This window comes from Bos indicus x Bos taurus, chromosome 7 (assembly GCF_003369695.1).
Source record: "Bos indicus x Bos taurus breed Angus x Brahman F1 hybrid chromosome 7, Bos_hybrid_MaternalHap_v2.0, whole genome shotgun sequence".
Classification (NCBI taxonomy): Eukaryota; Metazoa; Chordata; class Mammalia; order Artiodactyla; family Bovidae; genus Bos; species Bos indicus x Bos taurus.
The window spans coordinates 61,180,029-61,201,883 of record NC_040082.1 but is presented as its reverse complement, the minus strand read 5'-3'; the positions used below and the strand labels follow the sequence as shown (position 1 = coordinate 61,201,883).

General features: G+C 42.0%; 3 protein-coding genes across 18 annotated transcripts in view; 1 reads left to right on the top strand and 2 right to left on the bottom strand.

Moving 5' to 3' along the window:
* Positions 1-13,373, bottom strand: part of BRD8 (bromodomain containing 8) — a 20,877-nt gene extending 7,504 nt beyond the window's left edge. For 3 of the 16 annotated variants that reach the window (XM_027546389.1, XM_027546381.1, XM_027546390.1), the window contains exons 1-13: positions 12,876-13,373; positions 11,600-11,696; positions 7,566-7,635; positions 5,638-5,687; positions 5,286-5,408; positions 5,090-5,170; positions 4,590-4,654; positions 3,813-3,949; positions 3,057-3,275; positions 2,518-2,662; positions 1,456-1,665; positions 789-1,069; positions 8-460 (exon numbers count right to left, since the gene is read on the bottom strand). In XM_027546389.1, coding sequence (XP_027402190.1) covers positions 8-460; positions 789-1,069; positions 1,456-1,665; positions 2,518-2,662; positions 3,057-3,275; positions 3,813-3,949; positions 4,590-4,654; positions 5,090-5,170; positions 5,286-5,408; positions 5,638-5,687; positions 7,566-7,635; positions 11,600-11,696; positions 12,876-12,894 — 1,950 coding nt within the window. In that variant the 5' untranslated portion in view covers positions 12,895-13,373. Of the gene's footprint in view, positions 1-7; positions 461-788; positions 1,070-1,455; positions 2,663-3,056; positions 3,276-3,812; positions 3,950-4,589; positions 5,171-5,285; positions 5,409-5,637; positions 5,688-7,565; positions 7,636-11,594; positions 11,697-11,785; positions 11,930-12,875 lie in introns of those variants that run through there. The other 13 variants (XR_003511810.1, XR_003511811.1, XM_027546382.1 and 10 more) reach the window with 12 other exon arrangements.
* Positions 13,338-21,810, top strand: KIF20A (kinesin family member 20A). The gene is made up of 19 exons (XM_027546398.1): positions 13,338-13,466; positions 13,929-14,111; positions 15,444-15,533; positions 15,635-15,754; positions 16,602-16,740; positions 16,841-17,028; positions 17,114-17,243; positions 17,424-17,618; positions 17,722-17,833; positions 17,938-18,006; positions 18,225-18,368; positions 18,512-18,677; positions 18,788-18,952; positions 19,082-19,221; positions 19,357-19,459; positions 19,726-19,921; positions 20,163-20,254; positions 20,480-20,617; positions 21,244-21,810. The coding sequence occupies exons 2-19, from the start codon at positions 13,950-13,952 to the stop codon at positions 21,559-21,561; spliced, it is 2,667 nt and encodes an 888-aa protein (XP_027402199.1). The 5' UTR covers positions 13,338-13,466; positions 13,929-13,949; the 3' UTR covers positions 21,562-21,810.
* CDC23 (cell division cycle 23) overlaps positions 14,009-21,855 on the bottom strand; it is a 28,411-nt gene continuing 20,564 nt past the window's right edge. Inside the window, exon 16 of the mRNA XM_027546400.1 lies at positions 14,009-14,096. Coding sequence (XP_027402201.1) covers positions 14,070-14,096 — 27 coding nt within the window. The 3' untranslated portion in view covers positions 14,009-14,069. The remainder of the gene's footprint in view (positions 14,097-21,855) is intronic.

The window sequence follows — 21,855 nt, the reverse complement described above, 5'->3', positions numbered from 1 at the left end:
TAAATACCTCTGTCTTCACTGCTGTAAGCGGAGTCTCATCACCTTTCCTACTGGAAACATCTGCTTCAGTAATTTCTCCAGTTGCTATACTTCTGGGTTCCTCGTCTAAGTCCTGATTCCTGAGTTCTGGTGGCTCCATATTTGTGGCTGGAACAACTCCAGATACCATTTCAGCCCCTGAAATGCCTTGCTCTGGTTCTGCAGGTTCCATTTTGATCTCAACACCAGGCTCCCTGATGTCCACCAGTTCGTGGATTCCTTTGCTTTCTGTGTCTTCAAAGTCCAGCCTCTCTTGCTTGACTGTCATCTCTGGTGCAGGGAGAGGTACTGGCTTATCCCGTTCCTGCTGGATAGAGTGCTCCCAGGGGCCAGGGAGTGACTGGGGATCATCATTCTCTTCACAGAATGACAGAGCTGCTTCCACTGCGGCCACATCCAGCACTTCGGGATGATCATCTACCTGTCCCATAATACATACACTGTTGAAGTCACAAAAAGAAGCCCAAGTCCCTCAATTCATTAGCACCCAATGAGATGGCCTGAATCTGAGCTTCTCTCTCCATCTCCTCCAGGTAGAAGAAGCAACTAATGTACAGGAACATGTCTGGTGCAAACCAGTAGGTTAGGCAGATGACTAGTATGTCAGCAACAAAGGGCTTTGGGACTAGAGACGGAGATGGGAGGAAGCAGGAGAGCTGTTTATGAAATTCTTACTGCAAGGAGAAGCTGAGGAGAGAAGTCTATGTAGGACCCATGAAACATTCCTTGGGGCTTTGCTGAATAGTTACCTTGTCCTCGATGATGGCAATGATGTCCCCAACAGTTTCAAAATCCAGCTCTTCACCTGTGTAAGACACTGCAATATCCATCTTCTCAGCCAGATCTAAATCTTCCTTCCCATCAATGCTGGGGGCCTTTGATCCTCCAGGGGCCTCTGCTACCCCTGATCGGAAACACTCTTCTTTGATAGAATTGATGATCATGGAGATTTCATTGCTATCCATGGAAACAGTCACAGTATGTGGATCCCCCACAGCCTCCATGGGAACACAGGTGTCAGGCTGACTCACTGAATAACAGGAAAAGAAAACCATCTCAGAAGCTTGTTATCAACTGCCCAACTGGAGATCACGGCAAAGCTTAGACAGATGTCAAGTACCCATACACTTAAGCTCAGTAGAAGTTATCTTACATCTGCCTATGTTTTCTTCTCCTCAGTTTTATCTAGAAAGGTGAGAACACATTCTCAAGCCCACTTACATGTGTACACTTAGTCTTTTTCACCAATGAATAAATGCCCACCCACTTCTTCTCATATCCTTGTTTTTCTAAGGATAAAGATAGTACATGTCTACAGAGAACAGAAGCTAATGCTCTTGGTCACCTTTCTCTAAATGAAGCTCAAAATGAAATTCTGGATCTAGTTGCTGCTCAGGGCGTGGGTCAAGGACGCACCTGGAGCTACACTCTCAGGAGTGGAGACAGCCGGAGCAGAGGATGGTGCTGGCAGCGCAGGCATCATGACAATGGTAGCCTGGGATACAGATTCTACAGGGGGTGCCACAAGTTTAACTGGAGGTTCACTGGCAACAGTAGTGAAGGAAGCAAGAGGTGTGGTGAACTGTGTAGGACCAGCTTCTAAAAGCCGGGAAAGAGTGGGAGTACCTAACAGACAAAGAGGCACACAAACGAGGTAAGAAGAAAGCACATGAACAAGAAGCAAATAATAGCCACTTTAAGACTCAACCAAGGAAATTTTTAGTCTCAAAGGATGAAAGCAACTCCTCTGTTAAATGAGCTCATTATCTATATCCTTACTTTTCCAAATCTTACTTAAGATCTTCTGCCAAGTTAGGAATGACTCAAAGCACTAGAATACACAACTCATATGAAAGATGAGGGGCAATTTAAAAACAAACAAACAAACAAAAATGGTATGAATAAATCTGTCACTTCTACTGAAGTTAAGCATGCTATAAACCACTCAAATGTAACATCACTCAAACACCAAAATCTAACATTTGGCATTTTATAAAACTATTTTTTGCTTTACATTTTCTACCTCATTTAATTCTTACTACATCCTTGAGAACTATGTATATTGCAACTAATAGAAAATTGAGATTCAAGAGTTAAAGTTATCTATCCAAAGTCACAAACCCAGGGCATGGCAGGCCTGAAACTTGTTAAGTCTAGCGTTTTAGTTCCAAATCTTGTCTCCCTATACTATAGTCTCAGGTATCCCTAGCACCCTTCTGTGATTTTGCACCTTGACCATTAACTTCACTATTCTTAATACAATCTATACCATGTTCATCTAAGATATTCAGTATTTTGAAGATGAAATGGATTTATAATTTTGAGCTCCATGTGGCTTAAGAGGTAATGCAGCTCCAAAGCTGGGCTTTAAATCTAGGATTCACAGTTGCTTAATAACAAAGGCTAGAAACCAAGGGCAATCAATGCCATGTTCAACATTTCTAATACAAAGTAGATAACGGAAAAGTAGTGGCTTACCTGAGGCAGCAGGGGAGGCTGCAACAGTGCTGGGTGTTTGCTGCATCTCCCCACCATGTATCATGGGAAGGACCCCGCCTACCTCCAAGAGGACACCTGTACTGTTCAGGTGGCCAGAAGCCACAGCCATTTCACTCTCATTGACCTACCAGGGAAGAACAGAGGCGAAGGCTACACTCAAGCTTTCCTTTATTACCACTTCCCAAAAAAAGCTCCAGCAGTTGGCCAAACTTCATGAAACTAAAAGTTAATATCCAAAGAAAATAATTGCAGACCCAGGGGAAACTCTAATTTTCAAATCTTATGAACAAGAGTTCTCCGGAGAAGAGAACCAAAATAATTATGGTTTCAGTTACCTCAGGACCCAAGGATACTATCAACTACTTGTTTTGTTTTTAAATTAACATTTAACTAGGAGATCTCTTCCTCTTTTGAACTTTTTTTCCATGTATATTTTAGGTTATATTTTAGGTCCCGGGCACTCCCTTCCAAATTACTAAATCACCACAGCTCTCAAACACCCACAGAAGTCTCCATACCAGTCTGGGGCTAGTAGGCAGGAGGCTGCCCTTCTTCAAGAGCTCTGACAGCAGAGGGGAAGGGGGTGGAGTTGCTTTCTGTCCAAGCATCTTTTTCTGGGGTGAATCATCTGTTACTGGGGTCATGGGGGCTTCTAAGGGTGCAGAGCCTGGAGGAAGGGTGTCAGGAATTCCAGGAAACGAGGTGACTGGGGTACTCGGCAAAGTCCCAGGGGTTACCTAAGAGACAACAGAGAACCTTTATCTGACTTCTCAAACTCAGGAAGGTTCCTTACTAATCTGGATGGGTTAGTGTATCTAACTATTACTTTATTAGTCCTGAGTGGAACTGCCCAGAAACCCTCAACCCCTCTTGCTCTTAATCACATCTTCCTCCCCCGCAAATTTTTCTCTTCCACCCACTCAAACCCAAAATGACTCAATCTTTCCACCCAACTTGCCTTTTATAAACTCCTTACCCACTACCAATACTGTATTTACAGAGAAGTCATCCTATATTTCAGCAAGAATTTCATAAGACCAGTACACTTACAAGTAACTCCTTAACTTAGTCTTTTACCTATTTCTAAAAATGGTTCAAAAGGCTCTATGTTTTTAGGTCCATTCTTATCCTAAAGCACAGAACATGATGAGTCTTCAGCATTCAGACCAAGAGAGGAAACTGTCTCTAAGCCAAAAGTGGTTTCCTCATTACTCAGCTCTCAGCTGGCTTATTGCCCCTTGCTGATCAATTCCTGTGGATGGTAATATACTCACCCCAGAGGCGGCCTCTTCCATAGTGGTTGCAGACAAGTCCCCAAGTGGATAATCACCTCCAGGGGAGGCAGAATCTATAGGAGAGCGGACCATCACAGTAGGTAACCTCCGAGGGGGTGTTTTTACTGCTTGACGGGCTAGAACATAAAAAAGAATGATTTCTGTCTTCAAGAGTAAAAAAATAAAACTAGACTCTACTCTGCTATTATACAACAAAAGACAAATAGAGATGTTGTATTATTAAAGCAATGTTAAGAATCTAGATTAGAAAGCTTTCTTTCCAAGTTTTTAGCCTAATTTTTCCTATGAGCAAATTCGTATACCCCAAAGGTTCCTAGAGTAGGAAAGCAGTTTAAACATCCCTCAGTATCCCCTACAACAACTTGAGATTCTGCTTAAACAAGGAAAGACCTTATTCGTTCACAGCATGCATTCCTAGAGTTATAAATGCTTAAGTTCCTTCCCTTATCCAGTGACTGAGCTATTCTCAAGCTTTTTACAGAATCTGACTTCTAAAACCTTGTTTATGTTCAGTAGGTTATTATCAGGCTTTTGTACTTAAAAGTCAAAAGGTCTAGTGAGTTGTGAATAGAGCTCACTTTCTAAGAGCTTCTTCCTGGACACAAACGGACACTTTTATTCTGATGAAAGAGAAGATGACAGAGGAAAGTGTGCAAGTAAATTGGAATCAGTGGATTCCGTGTTAACAAATATTTTTCGACTGCCATCAACATGCCGTACTGTACAGTCAACTGCTAGTCATTAGGTTCACCTTACCCTGATATGCTGCATCTGTAGCCTTCCTCTTTACTTCAGCCTCCTCTTCTTCCAGTTTCTTTTTCCTAAAGAGAAAATTAAGGGTTAGATCCTAGCTGACTCTAGCTCCTCCACAATTCATAGTGCCCTCACAAGGAAATGTTTTTTTTGCCAGGCTAGCTCTTTTTAGAGGAAAAGCCTAAAGGAAAAAAAAAAAACCCCACAAACTTTATCAGCAAAATAGGGAAGTTTGAGTATACTACCTAACTACCAGTTCTTTACCCGGCAAACTAGAGCCACTTTTAAGTTAGAACTAAGTTATATTCTCACAGTGAAATGTTCTATCACATTACCTTCTAAGACTCACCACCCCCTCCCAGCTTCCAGGCCACTCTGCAGCTGTGCCTTTCCAAAAATCTCCCAAGTCTAAAGGGGTGGCAGATGTAGGAAATAAGCCAGATTACTTAAGGAGTAAAGAGGGCAAAAAAGAGAAGTATAGATGGAAAAATAATATAACCCACATCGCAATGTCATTGCAAAGTTCATCCAGTCTGCTGTCCATGTGCCCAGCTTGAATTAGTTCTGCATCTCTTTTCAGTCGTCTGTAGGATGAGAGGTGGGTAAACTAGGTTTTTTAATCTATTCAAAAATTTCTGACTAGAGTAAGTTAGCCCCATTTGTCTCTCCCAACCATTTTGCATTCTCTCTGATAAGTACCTATATTTTTCCTGGGTTTCTTTTATCACTTTCTTTAGTTCCTCAACTCGCTCAGCAGTCAGTTTCCGAACAATGACATCTTCAACGGTTTCTACCACTTCTCCCTTTTCACCCCGTTTCCGTCTATGGAAAATTAAAAAACACAAACACACAGACTTGAATAAGAACATTATTTCTACCCCCACTTGCTTTCTTTGAGGCTTCTCCACCACCTAACCAAATATTATTACTACTGTATTTTTACAATTTTATCATACCATAATATAAATAATTTCTTTAAAAAAAAGCAGACTTCTATAGTAAATATTCTCCACTAAAGAGATTTGGTTCAAATGCCTGGCTCTGTACTCACTTTGGGGTCTCAGTGGTCTCTAGAAGCTCTGAGTACTGGGAAGCACAGTGCTGTGGAAAAAAGTGAAAAAATGATGACCAAGCCTAAAACCGGACAACCTTTTAAAATTTCAACATGTTACACTAAGGTTTAGACAGGAGAGCTATATTTAAGGCATGAGTAGCTTCTAGGAGGACAAATTACTTTGCAATCAAATCAGTTAAAAATAATCAATACCATAATACAGAATACAAATATGTATTTGTATAATACATAATATAAATTCTGGCATGGAATTTGTGTATTTGGGGAAAGACAAGCCACGAGCCAATATTTGTATCTAATATCTACTGAGTAGTTACTATATACATGGCACACAATGGCAACCCACTCCAGTACTCTTGCCTGGAAAATCCCATGGACGGAGGAGCCTGGTAGGCTGCAGTCCATGGGGTCGCTAAGAGTCGGGTACGACTGAGTGACTTCACTTTTACTTTTCACTTTCATGCATTGGAGAAGGAAATGGCAACCCACTCCAGTGTTCTTGCCTGGAGAATCCCAGGGACAGTGGAGCCTGGTGGGCTCCCGTCTATGAGGTCGCACAGAGTCGGACACGACTGAAGTGACTTAGCAGCAACGGCAGCAGTGCTAAATGTTTTCTAGGTATTATCTCAACAAAATCTTTGAAACAAGCTTGAATCAACTTTTATCTCTATTCTACAAATCAGAAAAACTGAGGATCATGGTTCAAAGTTTTAAGTAAAATCATATTAAACTCAGATCTACCTAATGTACAAGACGGCGCTTTTCACTCTATGCTACACTGAAAAGAACAGTTTGTAATAGTGTGAGCGTACATGGATGGATTGGCAAATACTGAGAAAAAGGAAAAGTATTCTCAACTACTCTTCATGGTACAAAAGCCTTGTGATTTAAAAGGGCAGGACCTGGTCACAGTGGTCAGAAAGACCATCACTAAAAACTTTACAAATAATAAATGTTAGAGAGGGCATGGAGAAAAGAGAACCCTCTAACACTATTGTTGGAAATGTAAATATAGAAAACAGTATAGAGGTTCCACAAAATATGAAAAATAGAACTATCATATGATCCAGTAATCCTACTCTGGGGCATATATCTGGACAAAACTACAATTTGAAAATATATATGCACCTCTATGTTTATAGCGGCACTATTTACAACAGTCAAGACATGAAAACAACCTTAATGTCCATCAACAGATGCATGGATAAAGAAAATGAAGTGTGTGCGTGTATGCACATAATGGAATTATTCCTCAATCATAAAAAAGAATGAAATAATGCCATTTGCAGCAACAAGGATAGAATCAGAGATCATACTAGGCAAAGTAAGTCAGAAAGAGAAAGACAAATACCATATGATATCATTTATATGTAGAATCTAAACTACAATACAAATGAATGTATGTATGAAACAGAAACAGATTTCCAGATACAGAGAACAGACTTGTGGTTATCAGGGGGAGGGTGTGGAGGGGAGAAATTAACACATTGTAAATCAACTATATGTCAATAAAATTTAAAAAAGAAACAAACATAAGAGCAAATAAAAAAGCAAGATGTTGTCATTTAGTTACCAGGTTGTGTCAAACTCTTTTGCGACCTGATGAACTATAGCCCGTCCAGGCTCCTCTGTCCATGGGATTTCCCAGGCAAGAATACTGGAGAGGGCTGCCATTTCCTTTTCCAGGGGCTCTTCCCGACCGGGGGCCCAACCCATATCTCCTACATTGGCAGGCGGATTCTTTACCACAGAGCAACCAGGGAAGCCCAAATGAGCAAAATACTTAAAGACAAAAAAAAAGGGGGGGGGGGGGTAGAAAAGGAGCGGGGGGGAGCAGGACCTGGAAGGGAACCCACTTTACATCTCAAAAAGTGCTCTAAAAGAACATGTACTTGGGAACTTACTTTTTGAGAGAACCAGTCTGGAGGGCGGCCAGGTTCTGCAAAGGGCTTGATTGCTCTGCTAACTGATACCCTACAAAATGAGAAAAGCATCACACACTAAATTGAAAAAAAAGAGAGAGAAGGTATATATCCACAGTTCAAGGTTTAGAGTACAAAATCTGGGGAAAAAACTGCTACTGGGAAACATTCTGGAATACATGACTATGGCAAAGGACACAGCTACTGAAAAGTCATTTTGGAGGGCAAGTATCACTGATAAACAGTTTCCCTACATGATGTATTTCCTGAGTGAAGTGAAGGTATTAGGACCTACACTAAGGTATCATTTCTGTTCATTTGGGAAATTTTTTCTTTGGTTCTTTTAGAAAATATCTGTCTTTTGAGAAGCAATATTCCAGACTCCCAAAAGTTATCTTTTGATCTACTAATACAGTTCTTAAGAACATAATATAAGAAAATAATTTCACAAAAGAAGCACCAGGAAGAAGGCATGGACATCCTCCCCACAATAACCACAAGTGTGCTGATCAGACTGATGAACAGTTAGGTTTTTTCTAAATGACTGTAACAGCACATTTAACTTATGGTACTTCTCAAGAAAATATTACACCCATAAAAATAACTATGAAATATATGTGGTGATACAGAACATATTCATAACAATATTTACTGAAAAAAAAAGACACGATTTTCTGCTATGATGCACTTATATGACCCTTTAAAAAGCTAAGAGATATAAAGAAAAAGGAAGAAAAGGCAAAAATGAAAACAGACTGAAATGGCTTGAAGCAAGAGTGTGAAGGGGCTTCAACTTTGTCTATTTCTTTAAAAAGATCTGAAGGAAACACGACAAAACATTAGGATTTGTTAAATCCAGGTACCAGATACACGGGCACTCTATATTATTCTGCCTACTTCTCTATGAGGTTCAAGTATTTCACAACTTTAAAAAGAAGACTTTTAAATTCTGTGTTGGGATAATGGTTTCACAGAGTTAGTTTATAAAAAAATTCACTTTAACATTGTTATGTAGACAACTATCAGCAAAAAATAAAGTCTGATCCATAACAAACTTTCTTTAAATCAAAAAAAGCCTCCAAATCAAGATTTAAATATTTTTTAAAATGTACACAAAAGTACTAGGGGAAAAAAAGGACAAGTATTTTATAACCTTGGACTAGGGAAGAACTTTCTAATTAAGTCACAAAATCCAGGAGCTATAAGAGAAAATTTTTAATAAATAAACTGTATTTTTAAGACCCTTAATGTAAAAATACTACATCAAGTAAAGCCAAATAGCACACTAGTTTTTTAAAAATGTACCCCAAGATGTAGATAAATGGCTAATCTCCCTAATATATAAGGAGCCACCTTCACCCTCCCCACCCCACCAGTAAAATTAAAGAGAAAGACTAATAGGTAGAAAAATGGGAATAGTTTACAGAAAAGCAAATACAGGTGTCTTTTTAACAGAAGACATTTAACTTCACTCATCATAGGACAGATGCAAGTGAAAGATATGAGAACTGTTTCAAAGTTTTGATCTTATACTGTCAATGATCAAAAATACGTAACAACACATTCTATGAGCCAAGGCATAGAAAAATAGGTATAACATATCACCAATGGGAGTATAAACTGAAACAAATCTCTGAGTAGGGCAACTGAAATGCTTAACAAATTTTTTTAACTTATATGTTCTTTGAATCCATAATTCCACTTTCAGTTTGTCTAAGATACAAATCCACACATAACTATACAACGCTATATTTCTATTAGCATATGTCCATCAACAGAGTTCTAGTTAAATAAATTATGGTATATCCATAAAACAGTATCATGCAGCTGTTTAAAAAAGAGCTAGATATTCATATGAAGATATACAATGATCTATAAGGTACAATACTAAGGTGAAGGGGAAAAAAAAGGCAGCAGTGCCAAAGTAAAGTAAAATGTGCATAGTATGTAACCAGTTGTGTTTATTTTGAGAAAGATCTTTATTTGCTTTACACAGCAGTAAAAATTACATACTATACATTGCGTGAATGCATGAGTGCTCAGTCATGTCCAACTCCATGGACTGTAGCTCATTAGGCTCCTCCATCCATTTAATTTCCCAGGCAAGAATACTGGAGAGGGTTGCCATTTCCTACTCAGGGCCACTTGTGTTTAAAGAAGAGAGAAAAGGTGGTCCAATGGTTAAGAATCTGTTTGCCAATTCAGGGGACACAGGTTCAGTTCCCACTGTGCAAAGATTCCACATGTCATGGGGCAACGAAGGCCCTGCCTTCAGAGCCCAGACTCTGCAACAAAATAAGTCACCATAATGCACACTGCAAGGAAAAGCAGCCTCCGCTCTCAGCAACTAGAGAAAGCCCATGCACAGCAACTAAGACCCAGCGCAGCCAAAAATACAGGATTTTTTTTTAAAGGAGAGGAAAAAAGAAAATATTTATTTGTTCAAGTATAAAATTTAATGGCAGAGAAACACACAAGGAACTGCTAATCCTGGGAGATAAGATACAGATGTGTACCATTTTGAATTTTGAACTTTATGTCTTAATAACCTCCTCAAAACATAAATACAATTTTAAATTTCAAACTTTTACTTAAGTGTTCTTATATTTTTTAAAGAAAAATGTAATAAAATATACATATTGAGTTCTATTTCAATCCAGTTTACTTGATATTAATATTTTGTATAAAAATGAGTTCAGTTTATATTTAAGTTATATTTAAGTTCAATCTGAGATTCGTCAAATTACCATGCTTTGTTTTGTCGGGGTTTACCAGCTCAAGAATAGCTGCTACCTAGAGTATTCTGGTTTCCTCTTTGAAAAGTTATTTGAAAAATATATAGAATTGTAGAAGTGTTACATGTGATCAGTAATGGTGCTTTCATAAACTCATTTGAATGGTTAAAGTAGTAGAGATAAACCCTACAAATGCAAATTTATTAAGTAATTTGAACACTTAAGACAATTAAAAGGTATCTTTAGATACTAAGAGAAAAAAAGAGGGGGGGGGTGGGGGGAACAAATGTTAAAAATGAGAGTATGTCCTGGTAGAAAAAAAGACTGGAAAACACACACAGTCCTACTTTCTGGTACTTAAAAGACATGATGCTGGGAAAGACTGAAGGCGGGAGGAGAAGGGGACAACAGATGAGATGGTTGGATGGCATCACCAACTCAATGGACATGAGTTTGAGTAAACTCTGGGAACTGGTAATGGACAGGGAAGTCTGGTGTGCTGCATCCCATGGGGTCACAGAGTCAGACACGACTGAGCAACTGAACTGAACTATGATCCAGCAATTCCACTCTTTCAAGAAAAATGAAAACATGCCTGCACAAAAGCTTGTACACAAATGTTCACAGCAGCATTAATTATAATATTCAGAAAAGTAAAAATAACCCAAATGTTCATCAACAAATGAACAAAATGTAGTAAACCCATTTTGTAAACAAGGAACTACAATTTCCTCAAAACAAAGAATAAAGTACTGATACATACTCCAGCATGAACCCTGAAAGCATTATGCTAAGTGAAAGAAGCCAGCCCCAGAGTACCACAAAGTATATGATTCCATCTATATGAAATGATCAGAATAAGCTATAGAGAGACAGAAAGTAGATGAGTGATGAGGGAGGAGGAAATATTAGAGAGGTAAAGAGATTTGTAGAGTGATTGCTTAAGGGGTAAGAGGTTTCTTTTCAAGTGTATTTAAAATGTAAAATTAGACTCTAGCGCTGGTCCTATTACAGATATATATTAAATTCTATGAATTTAATAAATAAAATTATATTAATAAGTTTTAATAATTTTAATAAATTAAATTCTGTGAATATACTGGGAATTCTGTGAATATAATTTTATGACATGTGAATTGCATCTCAAGAAGGCTGTTAAACAAATGCTGCTTAAAGGTTAACTACTGGAATCCACCTGTATTTACATGAAGGAAAAAAAAACAAAAAACAAAAAACAACGGTTTCTAATACCCAAGGAAGCAGACATCCTAGATACCTTACCAATTTTGATCGCCACTCCTCATGACAGAAGACGCTAAACACAGCTTTTCTCGGATGGACCATGGCTCTGTAGGGCCAGTACTCAGCAGCTTATGTTCTGAAAGGAAAGATTTAGAGACAACCACTGAGGCACTAACTCTAAGCCCCAAAGGGAGGATTAAAAGTTTAATACAAAAATGTCCTAACCTGTAAGGACAAAGTGAGCCACTATCACCAAATCTTGATTTTCACCTCTCTAGTAACACCACCACTAGGATGGTGCCTATTCATTGCATGAGAACTGCACTTGATTATCTGGCAAAACATTTTTCTTTAAATGCCATGGTTACTCTACCATATTTAAAAAAAAAAAAAAAAAAGTCAAGTTAATTTAGGGCAGTTCTTCCAAAAAACCCAGTTTTAAGAATACTTTATTCCAGGAACTTCCCCAGTGGTTAAGTCTGTGCCTTTTCACTAGCGGGGACATGGGTTTCATGATCCTGCCTACCACCAACCTCCCCGCCCTGTTCTGGCAAAAAAAAAAAAAAGAATGCTTTATTCCAATGTGCACCCAGGCCTTATTTCCCAGGATTCCGAGCGGCCAACCCCCGCTACTGCCCCGCCTCCTTCTTAGCATAAACTTGTTTACTTCTCTCTGTTACACCCGTTTCCCTCAAGCTGTTAGGCCTAAGAGACCTTCTCAGTCCCTGAAACAGGGCAAAATGGCTGAGATACACGAAATGCATTTTTTCCCTAGTGGCAGAAAAAGCTCATGATTAACATGCCCCATTTCTCTGTGAGTACAGGCCTCACAAATGTTCGCCAGAAAATGACAGTTTGGGACCCCGGGCACTCCATATGGTTCACAGTATCTCTGTCCGCACGCCGGAGCCTCTAAGGCACCTTTTTTCCCTCTCACCCCGCAAAGCTGACAAACATACAAGAATTCTCTTGGGCTGCTTTTCGCAAAGCTCCGTGGCCTTGCACACCACAACTACAGAGGAGCACTCATCGTGGCAACTAGAGAACAGTCCACGGGAAGCGACGAAGACCCAGCGCAGCCAATAAAAATTCTAAAAACAAAAAAACTCCGCAGCCTTACTGAAATACAAGACTTCACGCTTCTGGGCCCTCAACCCCCAACCGCTGGCCTTAACAGCGCCGCTCAAGCCCAAGTCTCTGACGGCTCTGGGCTCTCAGGTAAATCACTGCTTCTACTCCCTGCGAGTGTGACAAATCTGTTGCCTGGCCTTGGTTCTACAAACACCTTCCACGCAAAAGCAAGGCAAATACTTACTGCCCGTTCCCGTCGCCATCTTGGCCCCGACGTCTCCAACCCCCGAAGGAAGATTTCTGGCTGAATTGAAGCCCAAGGAATTCTGGGAAATAGAGTTCCAGCGTTTATTCGCGGTGCATCCTGGGAAATGTAGCCCCCTGTCCCCACCCTAAGATGAACTAGCGCCCAAAATCAGGTATTCTTGTGAGTTCCTGGGAAGGAATGTGCGAAAGAACAGAGAATGGTGGCTGAAGCCTTAGGATTTCCTTCAGGCTTTTTAGAAAAGAAATGCCTAGGGTTCAAGAAAAACTGATAAACCGAAGTTCCAGTTGACGCAGCTCCAAAATCCGACAGTTGGTAACCCGTCCCACATTTGAGCAGAGAGGTCAAGCCGAAGAAAACTGTTTCCGGGTTTCGCCCGCCCCCTTGCACTGATTGGTAGGTGCAAGCTTCGCTATCTGATTGGCCGAACGAACGCAGCGCGCAATTTAAAACATTGTATCAGTAACAAAGGTGCGCTTCGTGGGTGGAGTTGTGCTCTCAAGCTGCGAAAGTCCAGTTTCGGCTGTGGGGTGTGAGTGAGCCGGTACCGTAGAAGTGTGGCGTCTTTAGGTGAGTGTGCGGCTGTACTTGAGCCAAGTTGGGGCACCTTTGCTCTGGCGGATTAGGCGTTCAGAAAGCGGAACTGCCGCTATTTCTGTTTTTCTTAATAATTCTGTCCTCACCGTGGGCCTAGGGGCGAGGTTTAGAGAATGAGCCTAGGGCTACTGACACGGCTTGAGGGAGGCTCCCTGCTTGGAACTTGGCCTTATGTTTTCGGAGTTAGATATCTGTTCATTCCTGTTTGCGGTCCGAAATGCTGCCTCAGATTGGATTAAATGATTAACTCTTTCTCTCTTTCCCGTTTGCTGGTAGTTGAAAGGAAAAGGGAGTAGGAATTCAGGCAGCGAGACTAGGTTGTCCTGGGGCCAGGGAGTTGTTTCTTACCTAGAAAAGAGGCTGAATTCTTCAGAATTCTTCAGCCCCTTTTATCCCTTAAGGTTCTCCTCCCTACCCACTCTTGTCTCTTTTTAGACCTAAACTGCCCCTGCTGACATGTCGCAAGGGATCCTTTCTCCACCAGCTGGCTTGCTGTCCGATGAGGAGGTCGTAGTCTCCCCCATGTTTGAGTCCACAGCTGCAGATTTGGGATCCGTGATACGCAAGGACCTGCTGTCAGACTGCTCTGTCATCTCCACCTCCCTGGAAGACAAGCAGGTAAAGGAGTTGAAGAGTGGCTTGGAGACTGAAAGTGATATAATCAGCCTACTAGTTGTCCATACAGAGAAGCATGAGGTAAAAAACCCAGGAATTCTAGAGTTTGACAGGTCAACTCAAAATTAAGAGCATGATAAGTAAAAAATGTACAGTTGTGTGTCCATAAGAAAGCTATTAATTGCGTTGCATTAATGAAACTGAACGCTTACTCTCAGTTTATCCTGTGAGGAAAGGCAGTCGTCGTCTCTCCTTCACCATGAGGCCCAGACGTTTTAGTTAATTTGCACAAGTTCATATCACCATTACGTAGGTGAAATGTACATTCAGGTTTTAATATCAACCATAGCTTCCATTTAAGGAAACTTTCTTTCTGCTGAGCTGTTTCTCAGGTGCAGCATTATGGATGTTTGGAGCCATAATTCTTTGTTATAGGGGGCTATCCTGTGCAATTTAAGATGTTAAGCAGCATTCCTGGCTTCTACCCACTAGAATTCAGTAGATCCTTCCCATTTGTGACAACCACGATACCTGTCCTAACATTATTAAATGTCTCTTGAAAGGGAAATGCCCGTAATTGAGAACAGCTCCACTCAGAAGTCTTCTCTTCTGTAGAAGTTTCATAAGAGCAGAAGCCTTGGTAATATTCTTCACTGTGGGCTACCAGAGCCTCTTAGAATTTCTAGGCCAGAGTAGACGTCTATAAATATTTGTTAAATGAACGTGGTGGGTGTGATTATTTAAGATCTAATAGTTACTAAATGATGAAACTGGGACTCAAATTCAGGTATGTCTGCCTCCAAAGTGCTTAACTGGGTCTTCCTAGGGGTACTAATGGTAAAGAAGCCACCTGCCAATGCAAGAGACGTAAGAGACATGGGTTCAATCCCTGGGCTGGGAAGATCCCCTGGAGGAGAGCATGGCAACCCACTCCAGTATTCTTGCCTGGAAAATTCCATGGACAGAGGAACCTGGCGGGCTGTGGTTCATAGTGTCAGAGTCGGACACAAGCGGCTTAGCACACATGGAAAGTGCTTCACTACTGTGTTTTGCTATAATATCACACACTGATTTTTGTATCAGTCAGCCACTTCTGATGCAGATAATCTGTGGTAAGCCAAGTTTTCAGGATACTGAAGAGACAAGGAATGGTGCTTAAGTACTGAAAAACTCCATGTGGGTTGGAATGATTATGGAACCAGAGTAACGGCACAGAGTCATCTGAAGTTAATTGGGATAGTGTTAGCATGATTCCCAGAAACTATGTTGTGTTTGCCTATCTGCTCAGAAGTAACTGAGATTAATCTGTGATTCTGACTGGGAATTCTACTACAGGTTCCATCTGAAGATGGTACAGAGAAGGTGAAAGTATACCTGAGGGTCAGGCCCTTGTTACCTTCAGAGTTAGAACGACAGGAGGATCAGGTATGTTTCTGAGGAGGGAGGATTTAAAAGAAGGAATGATACGTACAACAGAGGTTCCCAGGATTGTTTCCTTTTGTGACAACTGTTTTCCCCCATCTCAGGGTTGTGTCTGTATTGAGAATATGGAGACCCTTGCCCTTCAGGCACCCAAGGACTCTTTTGCCCAGAAGAGCAACGAGCGAGGAATTGGACAGGCCACCCACAGATTCACCTTTTCCCAGGTATGGAGTTACTGATATGTGAACAAGGGACCAACATGTAGGAGCAGCTATATTCCCTCTTCAGAAGGAAAGCATTTTACTTGACTGAGTTCATTATATATGCATGTCTACGGTTTGGGGGACCCTTATGTGTTGTCAGTCATGTACTTTATATACATTAATTCCCAACAACTCTGTTGTTACTATCATCACTGTCCCTATTTTCCGGGTAAGGATATTGTGACTCATTGAATATAATGTTCCTGAGGCCATGTACTAGTCATTGTTAGAGTTAGGACTTGAATCTAGATTCATCTACCAAGCCCATGCTTGTGACCATTATGTTGCTCCATATTGTGTGCAGCATTGGACTTAGCGGATAGCATTCTGTAAGTATTTATTGATTTGGATGAAAGATGGACTGGCAGAGAGTATTTAGGCAGCAACTGGTAGCACTGCAGGAAGAAGCTGCTTGAGTAGTCTCCAGAGCCAACCACCCAGGAAGGGATGTATTTTCTGGCTTGGCACAGGGAAAAGTGGGAGATGAAGGATGCTGCTGCTGCTGCTAAGTCGCTTCAGTCATGTCCAATTCTGTGCGACCCCATAGATGGCAGCCCACCAGGCTCCCCTGTCCCTGGGATTCTCCAGGCAAGAATACTGGAGTGGGTTGCCATTTCCTTCTCCAATGCAAGAAAGTAAAACGTGAAAGTGAAGTTGCTCAGTCATGTCTGACTCTTAGTGACCCCATGGACTGCAGCCTACCAGGCTCCTCCATCCATGGGATTTTCCAGGCAAGAGTACTGGAGTGGGGTGCCATTGCCTTCTCCAGATGAAGGATGGGTCTCTGAGAAATTGGGTCTATCCCTAGATCTTTGGACCAGAAGTGGGACAGGCATCTTTCTTCAACCTGACTGTGAAGGAGATGGTAAAGGATGTACTTAAAGGACAGAACTGGCTCATCTATACATATGGAGTCACCAACTCAGGGAAAACCTACACAATTCAAGGTGAGTATTAGGCCTCACAGAACTGCTGATTGTCTTTGGCTTTTGATGCTCTGAGTTGAACAGTGCTTGCTGCAACTGTCCATCTTTTGCATGCCTCCAGGTACCATCAAGGATGGTGGGATCCTGCCTAGGTCCCTGGCTCTGATCTTCAATAGCCTCCAAGGCCAGCTTCATCCAACACCTAATCTGAAGCCCTTGTTCTCCAATGAGGTAATGTGGCTAGACAGCAAGCAGATCCGGCAGGAGGAATTAAAGAAACTGGCCCTACTAAATGGAGGCCTCCAAGAGGTAAAGTGTTGGTATTCATAGAGGCAGGGATAGGGGACAAACCTCCAGAAAGTTTTATGCATATCTTATCCCTGGACCCCTCCAGGAGGAGCTGTCCACCTCCTTAAAGAAAAGTGTCTACATTGACAGCCGGATGGGTACCAGCACCAGCTTTGACAGTGGCATCGCAGGGCTCTCCTCCAGTAGCCAGTTTCCCAGCAGTAGCCAGCTGGATGGTATGTACCATGACTGGGCTCTGTGCCAATTAACAGTAGGAACCCATTTTCTGCTCCCCAAAACTCCAAGGGTACAGATTAGAGGTTGCAAACTGAGTTCCACTTTCTGAGGCCCCTGCAGGCTAAAGGAGAGGTGGATTACCCTTGAGTTGATCCTCTGGACATTGGCTTTTTCCCCAGAAATGAGTCACCGATGGGCACAACCAGACACTGTCCCTGTAAGTGTCCCTGCAGATCTTCGCTTCTCCATCTGGATCTCCTTCTTTGAGATCTACAATGAACTGCTTTATGACCTGTTAGAACCGCCTAGCCAGCAGCGCAAGAGGCAGACTCTGCGGCTGTGTGAGGATCAGAGTGGCAATCCCTACGTAAAAGGTATGGGAAAACAGTGGCTGGCATGAACCCTGGAGGGGACCTTGGGAGAGACTTGGAAAAGAGTTAGGTGCTCCCATCTTATGTATGCCCATCTTTACATCAGATCTCAATTGGATTCATGTTCAGGATGCTGAGGAGGCCTGGAAACTCCTGAAAGTGGGTCGTAAAAACCAGAGCTTTGCCAGCACCCACCTGAACCAGAACTCTAGCCGCAGGTTAGTAGGTTAATGAGTCAGCCTTTCACTGTGTTTCAGGAAACATTAGTCCTCCACCTGATCATAGAAGATATGCAGTGACTTTTATTTTTTTTAACTTCTAGTCATAGCATCTTCTCAATCCGGATCCTGCACCTTCAGGGGGAAGGAGATATAATCCCCAAGATTAGCGAGTAAGTTTTTCCATTTAGAAATTTGGGCTTTGGGGCCATAAATGGTGGTTGGGGGAGGGGACAAGGCAGTCCTCAAAGGAATTATTTCCATTAGATTCATGTTCTCTTTCCTTGGGTACAGAGTTTCTTCACAGGCCCTCCCCTCCCTAGAACTATATGAAGGGGCTAAAAAGCATATAACATGGGGCCCTAATGTCAGATCCTGTCCATCACTCAAGGTTATCACTCTGTGATCTCGCTGGCTCAGAGCGCTGCAAAGATCAAAAGAGTGGTGAGCGGCTGAAGGAAGCAGGAAACATTAACACTTCTCTGCACACCCTGGGCCGCTGTATCGCTGCCCTGCGCCAAAACCAGCAGAACCGGTAAGCTTTTCACTGCAAGCCAGGATGGCCTGGAACTCTGCAGTTTGCTAAAAGACTTCCTGATCATCACAGGGGCTAGTGCTAGTATCTCCTCAGGGGCTAGAGCTCTGCTCACAGCACTATTCTCTTTAATTCCCTGCCAGCTCAAAGCAGAACCTGGTTCCCTTCCGTGACAGCAAGCTGACTCGAGTGTTCCAAGGCTTCTTCACAGGCCGAGGCCGCTCCTGCATGATTGTCAATGTGAATCCCTGTGCGTCTACCTATGATGAGACTCTTCACGTGGCCAAGTTCTCAGCCATTGCTAGCCAGGTGCGAAGCTATAGGTGTGATGATTGTGCTCACTTTGGGCTGGTACCTGTACTTCAGAAAGCAACTAGGAACTAGTAATGGATTCGATTAAGATTTTTTTCCCCTCACAGCTTGTGCATGCTCCACCTGTGCAACTTGGATTTCCATCGATACATTCATTCCTCAAGGAACACAGTCTGCGCACTTCTCCCAGCTTAGAAACTGGAGCTAAGACTGACCCAGGCCTTGGTGATGACATTGAAAATGAAGTTGACATCTCCACATATGGGAAGGAGGTGAGAATGCAAGAAAACTTTGGTGCAGCGGCTTGATGGCTATACATTTTCCATGCTATGTGCCAAGTGGACCTGTACCTTTTTAGGGCATGGACTTCTGATAACCTCTGACCTGTGTGTCCCTCCTAGGAGCTCCTACAGGTGGTAGAAGCCATGAAAGCACTGCTTTTAAAAGAACGGCAGGAAAAGTTGCGGCTGGAGGTGCAGCTCCGTGATGAAATTTGCAATGAGATGGTGGAGCAGATGCAACAACGAGAACAGTGGTGCAGGTACCAGCCGAGTAACCCCTCTTGTTCTAGACCGTAGGGTAGGAAGTAGAGACTAGGATGGAGTAGTGCCTCAAGATCTGCTTTCCAAGCTCACTCCTCAGAATCTGCACTGACTTCTCTTTTCTCCTCTGACAGTGAACATTTGGACACACAAAAGGAACTACTAGAGGAACTGTATGAAGACAAACTAACAATCCTCAAGGAGTCACTGACAAGTTTTTACCAAGAAGAACTTCAGGTGAGTTGCCCTGAACCAGCCCCAAGTAGCTGCTCAGATTCCCATCGCTAGCTTGCCTGAGATAAAGTAGGGGCGGAATGTGTAATTCACCTTTCTCTTGTCTCCTTAGTGCTTTATGTCAATCTGTGTTTGATGAACTGATTTAGAGTTTGGCCAAGAAATGGTGTAAATGCTAATTTACAGGGAAATTTTTGTTCATTCTTCAGTCATCTATACCTGTAGGATTCATCTGACTCTGAACAGAATTGTGTTCTGTTTCCCTTTAGGAGCGAGATGAGAAGATTAAAGAGCTAGAAGCTCTCCTGCAGGAAGCCAGACAGCAGCAAGTGGCCCATCAACCCTCAGGGTCTGAACTGTCCCTACGGCGGTCACAAAGATTGACTTCTGTTTCCACCCAGCAGTTCCACGAGATTAAAGCTAAACTGGAACAATGCAAAGCAGAGCTAAACTCCACCACTGAAGGTGAGGAGGGAGAGAGGGCAGGAAGCAGAAGTATTTCAGGGAAAGCTGTTCTTCAAACTTGGGCCTTCTGGGGCCAACTCCAGCATAATTTCCTTGACTGCCAAGCTACATCCCCCTGACGTTTCATTCTGGGATGCACATGGCCTCACTTGTTATGTTTTTTGCATACTACTGTTAATTCAGTTAAAGAGTCCAAGGCTAGAAAGCCTACACATGTGAGGTTATTGTTTCTTTCCTTCAGAGTTGCAGAAGTACCAGAAAATGTTAGAACCCCCACCCTCAGCCAAGCCTTTCATCGTTGATGTGGACAAGAAGTTAGAGGAGGGCCAGAAGGTAATTAGCTTTCTCCGTTACCAAAGCTCTCACCTAAGACAGTTTCCAGCACTGTATCCCTGATTTATGTGAGGACAAGATGCTTTCTGTGCCATCCTGGAGTGGCTACTGCATTCTTACGGCTAGCCTTCTAATTTTACTTCTCTCCAGATGGTTCTCTGACTCCTATAGATCACTTGGCGTGATGTCTTGACCACAATTTGGTTCCTACTCTTCCTTTTTCAGAATATAAGGCTACTGCGGACAGAGCTTCAGAAACTTGGTGAGTCTCTCCAGTCAGCGGAAAGAGCCTGTTGCCACAACACTGGAGCAGGAAAACTTCGCCAAGCCTTGGCCACTTGTGATGACATCTTAATCAAACAGGTTGGGGCAGCCTATATATCACTTTCTCCCATCAGCCCATGTCAGAGTATATATGAGGAAGATAAAAAAGATTTTTAGGCTAATCTTTTAGTGAGGGGAGTTTCTCTTCTTGCAAAGTAACCATTCACTAAGTACAAGGCGTTATGCTAAGTAATTATAGGCTTTTTCTGTTATAACTGTCCTAGGGAGGGAGATACTACCATATTTCATCCAAGATGCTTAAACTGCAGGAAACCATAGTAAAACAAAACACTAACAATTAAGCTATGACACTGTCATCAATAAATGTACCCTGATTCCATCCAGATATATGGAAATGTAAAAAAATACATCCTAATTTGATACCCACCCAGGAACTGAGGCTCTTGGAGGTTAAGTAAAATTATTCAGGCTCATACCACCTGATGTGTTAGAAAAGGTCCTTCTATTCAGTGCTATTTGTTTGGGTCTTAAAAACCAATACGCACCCCCCACACACACACCATTCAATTAAAGCTCTGACCATACAGAGCTCATCTTTGTAAAAAGAAGTTTTATTAACTATAGTGTGTATTACCTTGCCCTCTTGAGTTTCTCTAATAGATCAGACAGAAAATGTTTTCTATAACTCTGTTCATCTTCCTTAGGATCAGACGCTGGCTGAGTTGCAGAATAATATGACACTAGTAAAACTGGACCTTCGGAAGAAGGCAGCATGCATCGCGGAGCAGTATCATACTGTGCTGAAACTCCAAGGCCAGGCTTCTACCAAAAAGCGCCTTGGTGCCAACCAGGAAAACCAGCAACCAAACCAACAGCCCCCAGGGAAGAAACCGTTTCTTCGTAACTTACTTCCCCGAACACCCACCTGCCAAAGTTCAACAGACTGCAGCCCTTATGCCCGAATCCTGCGCTCAAGGCGTTCCCCTTTACTCAAATCTGGGCCTTTCGGCAAAAAATACTAAGGTTGTGAGGAGACAGCACTCCCCACAGGTGGGCCTGCTGCTCAGTTTAAGAAACAGGTTTCTTTAAAGCTTTACCATATATATATACCAGAAACTCTATCTAAAATGCAATATTCAGACACTAGTAGTAGTTTTTCTCCCTTTTGTAATATAATCACCTATGTAATCGTACACTTTTTTACTTATATGGTTTCTGTGCACACAAAAGTTATATTAAAATAAAGATATTATTCACGTTTTATATCTGAATTCCAAATCTAGCATTATCATTGAAGTAAATTATAAAAGGGGCAG

Excerpts from the sequence above, each read along its gene's own strand:
- KIF20A (XM_027546398.1), top strand. The coding sequence starts at position 13,950 with ATGTCGCAAGGGATCCTTTCTCCACCAGCTGGCTTGCTGTCCGATGAG. Across the intron at positions 18,007-18,224 it reads ATAATCCCCAAGATTAGCGA|GTTATCACTCTGTGATCTCG; the intron begins GTAAGTTTTTCC and ends CCATCACTCAAG. Across the intron at positions 18,369-18,511 it reads CGCCAAAACCAGCAGAACCG|CTCAAAGCAGAACCTGGTTC; the intron begins GTAAGCTTTTCA and ends ATTCCCTGCCAG.